The sequence below is a fragment of the Apteryx mantelli genome, chromosome 1 (assembly GCF_036417845.1).
Source record: "Apteryx mantelli isolate bAptMan1 chromosome 1, bAptMan1.hap1, whole genome shotgun sequence".
Classification (NCBI taxonomy): domain Eukaryota; kingdom Metazoa; phylum Chordata; class Aves; order Apterygiformes; family Apterygidae; genus Apteryx; species Apteryx mantelli.
In genome coordinates this window covers 2720643-2729651 of record NC_089978.1, presented here as the reverse complement: position 1 = coordinate 2729651, position 9009 = coordinate 2720643, and the positions used below count along the sequence as shown (strand labels likewise).

At 42.6% G+C, this 9009-nt stretch overlaps 1 protein-coding gene across 4 annotated transcripts in view; it reads right to left on the bottom strand.

Moving 5' to 3' along the window:
- Positions 1-491: 491 nt before the first annotated feature.
- The window catches only part of POLD3 (DNA polymerase delta 3, accessory subunit), a 33842-nt gene continuing 25324 nt past the window's right edge, over positions 492-9009 (bottom strand). For all 4 annotated transcript variants that reach the window (XM_067307073.1, XM_013942300.2, XM_067307295.1 and 1 more), the window contains 3 exons: positions 7347-7441; positions 6397-6478; positions 492-2724 (listed from right to left, as the gene is read on the bottom strand). In XM_067307073.1, the coding sequence (XP_067163174.1) occupies positions 2519-2724; positions 6397-6478; positions 7347-7441 (383 nt within the window). In that variant the 3' untranslated portion in view covers positions 492-2518. The remainder of the gene's footprint in view (positions 2725-6396; positions 6479-7346; positions 7442-9009) is intronic.

The window sequence follows — 9009 nt, the reverse complement described above, 5'->3', positions numbered from 1 at the left end:
CCCTCGGGGATTGGCAGACCATGAAGTGCGGGAGGGGGGAGTATTAGATCATGATTTTGGAAGTCTTAAGTTTGCCTATGTCCTATTTCAGACATTAAGTCATTTTCCTGAGGAAGCAGCATATGACGTTGATTTGGTTATACAGGGAGGTGAAGTGAAGTAAAGATCAGGTAAGGTGCAAGAGCACCGGGGCTCTATGTCCTTTTAAAATCATCACAGAAATAAGACTGTCACTTGAGGAGACACTTGGGAAGAAACCAGCCTGTTTGACATCCTTCACTGCATTGCATTCAGTACAAACCATGATATTTTGAAGCATTGTCCAGCCACATTTCAGATTCCCTAAAATGATCAGTTTAATGTTTCCATCCATGTTTTTGATGGAAGGTCTTTAATCACTTCAATACAGTGATATTCTTCCACATAGTCAAATATGACAGCAACTTTTGGAAATCAGGGTGTAGTGCATCCTTCCATGAATAGCAAAGACAAAAGAAAATCTCTATTTAATAGGTTTTGCTATATAACATTACTTTTCAAATTATATTCCCAACTCTACCAAGAAAAACAAACAACAATGTGCTATTTTTCTGGGACAGATACAGTGTTCTTTACAGAAATTAAACCAAGACTTTTCACTCTCTCTCCCAATGGATCCCTGCTCCCCACATCACTAACACATACCCTGAGAAGAACATCAAAGCCTTTTCAGCTTGCTGCGTCAGGCCCTTGGTTTCGGATGGCTGTGGATATGGTGCCAATTCTTTGCCTTACCTCCCTCATTCTCCTGTTATGTTTCCTTAAAGCCCCCCAAGAGGGAAAGTCCAAGGTTTAAGTTCTTAACACTGGGTGTGCTCGCCGATGAGGCTACCCTTGAACACTACACCATTAACTGTACCGACCCACTCAGCCAGCGGCTGTATCCACCCGGCTGGGACACAAGCGCGGGCAGAAAGGCAGAGACACTGATGCTTTAAGCAGGTACTCTCATGTCTGCTATGAACGCAAGGACAATGTGACTTAAATTTAATTGAAACAACTGTTGATCAGTATAAGGGGTGTGTTCAAATTTGAGAGCCACCAACTTGGTCTCCTGGACAAAATGACTGCATAGATATAATCAGAAATAATCTTTTATTGCCCACATGTCAGAATACTTTCAGGTGGGCTCCTGAAGGCATTTCTTCCTTGCTTCACACTCTTCAGACTTTACCTACCTTTGCACCAACCACAAACACTTTCTAGATCAGTAGCAATTTATATATGTTGGCCTAACAACACTCAGAAGCAGCCACTGATGACATCAGTTGCCCATTTGAGAGACCTTAACAGGCCAAACTTCAGAGACTCTGAGCATCCATCCTCTGGAAAACCAGGCCTTGTATGTACCAAATTTAGCACCAGAAAAAGAGGCATCCAAGATGACAAGTCACTTCTGATTTACTGGACTGCACTGCTTTATTCATCTTTCATAATTCATTCCTCCTCATTCGCTGTGACACACTTCCTTCAACAGGCAGATGACTAGATGTCCTAGAAAACAACTCTTTTGTTGTCTGGTTTATGCCTGCAAAAACTTTATGCAAGCTAAAACCACCACCAACAAAAAGCAGCTGTGCAACTCTTCGCAGCCAATGGCAGCAGGTACGTGACTGGTGTTATCAGAAAAGTCCTCCAAACACCCTCCCCTTTGACTCATTAACTTTCAAGGTTAAAGATACAATTGCTTTCTCAATAACAGTGAAGGCCTTCCCCCAATTACACTTGGAGCCAATTGTGCGGGAAGCCTTAATCATGTTTTTGCAGAGACAGAGCACCAACAGTGTCCCAGTCTATAATTAGGCATCTGAGTATTTTACAGAGGATGTATTCAAGGAAGAAAAGAGTAAGAAAATTTTATACGCACTGCTCTGTCCAAAAAAAGATTATGAAAGGCACAGCAAAAACTATTTACCAGTCTTATGGGGAAAATCAAGTTCATTTCATTCAGTTAAAGTTGAAGCAGATGTTTGATATTTGTGTGTGTGCCTGAAGACCTGTTAAGTTTCAGCCTCTAACCAGTGTGAACATGTATGAGCTCTCCTCAATCTGGAGAGCTGGGGGGTGTAAAGGGAAGAAAAAGCAACAAAACAATCAACAAAAAAGATGCCACAACTCGAGTCCTAATTTAGTCCATCTACCACTCATGGAATGGGCCTTCAACACTGAACAGGTAAAAGGCGGTATTAAAAAAATAAAAATTTCATGTGACTAGATTAACAGTCTTCCAAGAGTTCCTCTAGGTTTTGCTTCTAGCTGGAGGTTTCTGTACAGCTTAGTATAGAAGACAAATTATTGCATTAACAGATAAAACTTCTCCCGTACAAAATCTAGTCCAAAGGGCTTACTTACACAGTAAGCAGAATATCTTACGTAACAGAAGATTGCATATTGTTCTCCTCCAACGCAGCAGCTTTCAGAAAGCTACACAAAGAGTAACTTCTCCAAGCTGCCAAGGGGACCAGGGGAAAGACCCAGTTCATTTCTTCTGAAAGAAGCCCATGATGGAGACCTGTTTATTGGCTTTGTTGGTGGTGGCTGCCCCCTTCTTTAGGTTCTTCCTTTCCTCCTTTGGTTCTTTCTTCACAGGGGGTGCAGGCTGTCTGTGTACAGCTGGTGGCTTGGATTTTGCAAAGTCATCCTCGCTATCTGTACAAGATTCACTCTCGTAAACCTTCTCAGTCACTGAATAAAATAAATAAAGGATAATGATTAAGCCTATGTACTGAAGAGCAGCGACTTCTCCACTGCGGCCTTCCCTCTACACCAGAAATGAGCATGTAGGGTTCAAGGAGTAGATCCCAGGCACAAGGAATTAAATCCATTTCCTCAAGGTTATGCAGTAGAACCAGGAGCATTGGATCCAGTACTTCTGGAGTCCAGAAGCCTGGACTTCAGGACTGGTTTTCTCTACACTGAGTCAAGCCTCCCTTCTTTCTTATATTTAAGATGGCAGGTTAACGACCTGGGAGTTTTAATGCCATCCAGCTCTTCAAAATGGCTTGGCGTCCCCACAGACATTCATTTGCAGGCCATACACATGCCTTGAACAAGAACAGCCCAAGGCTCCCCACTGGGAAAGACCCTAAAGACGACAGTTCCATTTCTAAATCTATTCAAAGACTGCCCTCTTCTATAAACTAGGAGCCAGCTGTGCTGAAGACCTTCACAGCTATAACAATTCTCTGCTAGGGCCTGGCCTGCAGCCATCAATTCATCTTGTAAAGGCTGACAAGCAGCTATCTGAAAGTGATAAATCTGAACTAAATCAGAATCCTTAGATTAGGCTTAAAAGGCCAAGCATATCTTTTATGGTCAAGAAACATCACTCTGACTTGGTCTGATTTCTACAGTGGCCCAAGCAATCAGGTAGGTGGTTAGATTTCAGGGCAAGATGATCCAAATACAGAGCCAGATTTCCTGCCACCCACCACCGTGCACATGAGAAAGTCAGGAAAGAGTAGAGCAAAAACAGTATCCCTCAGAGATGAGAAAAGGAGCAGAAAACCTAGATAGCAAGTTCTCTATATACAGGTGGAAGAGCAGGGCAAATATAAAGAATTCCTTTGAAAAATAAAACTAGCCCATCACTGAAATCAAGGACTATTACTGAATGGGATTGCCTGCTCATTACTGTCAGTGTCCAATGATGGAAAGCTAAGGAATATAAGGCAATGCTTACTGAAACTGGTGTCAGCTCCACTGATGAAAGCCACTGTTAGACACTAGTAAGTGTTGCTATCTCAGCTTTCCCAGAAGCGTTCTGGTATTCTTCTAATAAATCATTTTTCTTTAGCAACTGTATTCTTTTAAACAGATGTCCTAACTCCCCTGCTTCTGGGAATCTAGCTTTAAGTTGTATTAATACATCAAACTAAGTAAGGTTTTCTAAAGGTTAAAGGTTAGGAAGAGAAATGGTATGAAATCCTGCTCCATAGTGTTAGTGGATACGCAAGCAGGGACTATAAATCCAAGCCAACTTATCTTCAGAGGCAATTGGCTTTTCAGTGAGTAGCTTTAAGAGACCACTAGGCAGTGATTGAGCTTTACAAAGTTACTGTGTGTCACCCATGTTGGTAATTACTGGTAACTCCAACAGCATGTGCTTAATCCCCTCCAATTGCAAGATAACACATCTTAGATTAACTCCCTTTTTTACTCACCTGAACAGCAAAACTTGGTATTTGAGGCAGCTGAGAGCATGCACATAGACAGTTACTGACATATAGTAGCTCAGCTCTCAGCTGGGACTCCCTAAATCACAGTAACTCAAATGTGTGTATGAGCTCTAACTTAAAAGCCAGTGCTGTATGACCAATTTACCTACAATGTAGACATGCTTTTTCCAATACAGAAGTCCACATGTGTTGCTTCAGGCTTTAGCAAGAGCAAGGTAGAAAAGCATTAGCTTAAACCTCAGTAATTCCCCTTTGCTATAGATTGAGAGCATGCACTCAACTGATTGTGTCCTAGTTGATGCACAGTAACATGCCTTGTGCTTAACTCCACAGATGCTTTAATTGCTCAATTTCCCCTCAGGGCTAAACCTTAAATTAGCTTTGCTTTTTGACACCAATTCCTTGCTATTGCAGCTCTTGTGAAAACGATCCTTAAAATCACGGAGAAATAAAGTACAGCCTAATCTGAATGGTGGTATTTAACATCTCTATAAACTCGCCCTTGTTTAAAAAGAAAAAAAAAAAAAGACAGCAGGGAAAGAAAAATCCTCTATTTCAAAAGATAACAACAATATACACTAGCCTAGGAGATTTGTAAGTTATTTGGCCTCCCTGCGCAGGAAAAGGGTGGAGGGGGGAAACTGGACAATAAGCAGACGGCAAGTTCTGCAGAAAGCAGCATCTCCTTCCTACCCAGTTCTTCAGTATCACAGATCCATCCATCTCTCCTTCCTAGAGGGACTGTCTTCCAAATGCGCAACAGGGCTCGCATTTCCCTTTTCATAAAATCATAGTGGATGGGAACTGTAAACCAAAGGTCTGGATTTCACAAGAGACTATTAAATCTATTGGGGGATGGGGCGGAGGGAGAAAGAAAGGCAGTCTTCCCAGACCTGATGCACTTGGAAAAGGCTGAACAGAGAGAGAAAAAGCATTCTTTGCTGGAAACTGAATCCGGAACAGTCATTACTGTGAGCTCTGGATGCAGACCTTGTTAAACTTTACTCTCCAGCTAATGCTTTTTTTGTTCTATTTTTCTTCCAAGTGCTTTAAAAGTTCTATCTGGGACGGGAGTGCAAAACACCCCATAATGCAACTAGCCAAATCAATCAACAACTTTGAACAAGTCCATTTCTTTGACAAAAACCAGTATTTGAGATTTCGGTTACTATCATAGCCAGCTGATGAGTGCTAGCTTTGTGTTTCTTTAAAGGAGACATACAAAGTTAATAGTAAACATAAGATATGACTATACAGACAGGTGCAAACAGACACAAGCTGACTCATGTCCAGGCAGCTCCAAGTTTGGGCCAAGCAAGCTTGCATCTATCTATGCTTATGCACAATGGCAAACCTGTACAAACACAGCAGTGGATCTTCTTCTAGAACTGGCTGAGCTCCCTTGACATCTATTCAGATCAAGGAGACTGGATAACGTTAAGCAACCCATACGGTTGAGCTGACAGCGGTGTTCTAAAAAACATTTCCACCCTCTTCATTTTTCAAAAGCTTTAAGAAATGTTTCTGAACTACTGCAGCTCTACTTCGGTGTCAGGATACAGAGGAAGAAATAAGTACAGTGACATTATGCAACTTTCTCAAGGTCACAGGAGGAATCAGTGTCCAGTCAGGCTGGAATTCAAAGCCTTTGGATCTCAGTACTTGTGTAAAGACTCTCTTGCCTCCCAAAAGCAAGACCACCCTTATCAGGAAGGGAAACCCTACCTAAGCTCCAGAAGTTTGCTACTTGGACCCAGTTTATTTGGGATACTATAAAATTTACATTAACTTATAATGAAGCTGTGTTGCACGGCTCTGGAGACACAAGCAACTAGAATTTATCCCAAAACCTAGCCCCCTCTCTGTATCATCTTTAAAAGCTTGTATCTTTGGAGAGGAGAGCAAATGAAGATGTTCATGCTGCTAAGAGGGAAGGGAGAAGAACTGGAAGAAACTCTGAGAAAAATCAAAAAAGAGAAAGGATTCAGCTACAACTCCATGACTCCCTGCCACTCCTTCACCAAAAGGGCAGTTACCTCAGTCTGGGAGCATGAGGTTGAAGCAGAATAACAAAGTGATATTGTGAACCTCTTCCCAAGCCTTGGACAGGCTTGGCCTGTAAAAATAAATCTTCAACACATCTCTGATAGAGTGGGGTGTAGGAGACAGCTAGTCTTACCCATGCAGCCTTCTTCTTCATCAACAAACATTTTGGATTTCAGCACACGCTTCCGTTTCCTCTTCCTCCCTCCAGCTGAAACCTGAAGGACATTGCAGTATTGTGAGAAATCAAAAAGTAAGGCCCTATGCATGTAGCCGGGTTATAAGAACATCAGCACCAGGAGCTAAATCTAGTCTCTTCAGCAGAGTTGAGCATGGTTTGGTAACTAATCCTGTCCCTTCCCAGGTTATCCTAGTCTCATTTCTGCTAATGCCACAATTCTCCCCATCCTACCACGACAAATTTCAGAGAGACAAAACAGAACTCAAATGAGGCAGCAACTTTTCCTGTCTGCAGCACAAGGGACACATTCCCTCTTCTGGGGCATGTGACATTTTGAAATTTTTTTAGTTATGCTAGAAGAATGTGTTGGGGTTTTCTCAACATACCTCTGAAGAATGAAAAAACAAGGTATGCAAGACATGAGAACCCTTACTGTAATGGAATAGCTGCACTTACAATAAAGCTACTTGTATTTTCTCAGCTCAGAGTTTCACTTCTTGCCAGTCACAGCCCACCTCTCTTGGGCAGCAACTTCTCTGTGCTACAGGGTTGAGTACCAAGATTCTCTGGTTTCATTTCTGGCCCTGCCTTGACTCTTGAGGCCAAGATTTAGAGGGAAGAGTGCTCAAGTGCAAGTCACAATTCAAAGAACTATTAGGAGGGAAAAAGAGGAAAAGAAAACACCAGAAAACTGCACTATGTCAGCAGAAAAGCTAGAGTTTAAATGAAGTTATGTTCTAGAAAATGAATGGAATAGTGAGCACAATGGATCCTTTCAAGCTGGATCATGTGCAGGACTTCACAGGCAAGCAGGACCTTGCCCCTAGATTTAACATCTGAAAAGTGGTTGGGAAATCTCCAGGTGAATTGTGTAACATATGATAACTACCACAATATGCTTTTACCTCAGTGGATACAGGCTCCAATTCAGTCTTCAATGTGGGTACGGGAGGTGGAGATGGAGTTTTCTCTTCCTCAGGTGTGGACGATGGTGGGACATCTGGTAAGAAGCACAGATGAACTTCTTGATAGTATGTGGGCCCAATGACCTCTTGCAGCCACTACTTTGTCTCAGGTGATCTAATTTGACTCCAAGCAATTGCCTGCAACTTGTACTTAGCTTGAGGCATGCAACTTATATCTCAGATTTGTTTTATTCAAGTCAGGACAAAGTGTTTCAGGTTGTCTGTCTCCAGCCAGAAGTCTAACCCTGCTACACATGGCAGTTCCCAAAGGAAAGGGGGCAGAGGATGGGATAGGATGGGGGAAGTGCATTTGGTATTTTTGATAAGCCATAATCAGCTCAACCAAATGAAGCGCTAAAAATAGGCACAGAAACTGGAAAGTTTTAGCCATATATTTTCACTTGCTCATTAAACAAGAGGCACTGTGATTTGTTTAGAAATTAAAGGAGTCAGGGTTTAAGACTTCATATTCCCGACTCAGTGGATGACCTTAATTTCACTTTGTACCTCTCCCAGCATTGGTAAGAGAGTCATCGCTTCACAAGTGCTGCTACAAATCCCAAATAATCAGTGCTATTAGCTTGAAACGTCCTTAATCCAAGCACTAAGTACAATATACTATTACTCACTCTAAGGATCTTGTTAATGGACATCCCAACTCTTAATTGAAAAGATATAGCTAAGTCTATTCTTTCATCTGTCATCATGAGATCTAAGCTTTTCTCTATGCAGCAGACAGGCGCAAGGACCAAAAAAGTGGAATCCCTTCAATGCCAAAACTGACCAAAATGGTCAAGGCCACCTTCGCTAATTTGCACACAGCAAAACCAGCACCGGAACCTCTAACAGCTCTGTCAAACAGGACCTTAGTGAAACTAGCAGGGCTTACACACATACGAGAAAGCCAGGGTCAGTCTTCTGTGGAGCTGGCAAAGGAACAGAGCTGTGAGGGTAACGTATATTCAGCACGGAGCGAAGGGGAAGAGCAGTACCTTGCATCACACAGCAGGCACCAAGACGAACTTAAAAGGCTTTAAAGAGAGTCCCCTCCAAGTCCAAGTGAGAAACGTTGCCACGCAAGTCCTCAAAAGTCGGGGCGAGCTAGGAATGTGGGGGAAGAAACCTCCTCATCTGACCTATTGCTTAATAAGAACAACGGAGCTGTTGGATGGGAGGACAGAGTGCCTGTTTGGCTTCTCCTCCCAGCCTCTGCTGGCTGTAGCACTGCGTTCATACTATCGTTGTAACACGAATTCTGGATCTGTAGCTGTCCCAACCGATTAGGTCAGTGTTAAGAGTTATGACTGTGCCAGGCATACGGCCAACTGACCTTCATAGGTTAAGAAGGGCTCAAGTGAAACAGTGGTTGGCTGCCAATGCTGAATAATAAATTACATTCTTCAAACAAGGACTCAGCCTCCTAACTACTTCAGTAAGCGAGGCACAGAAATGCAAACAGAGTGGAATAACATGACTCGGTATTTCACCTTGCTCCAAATAGCTGGATCTGGCAGCTGTGCAAAGATAAAACCAAACAACTGATCTACTCTAAGGTGCTAACTGCCGAGGCAGGCCGCGATCACAGCTGAGGAACTGCAGGGAG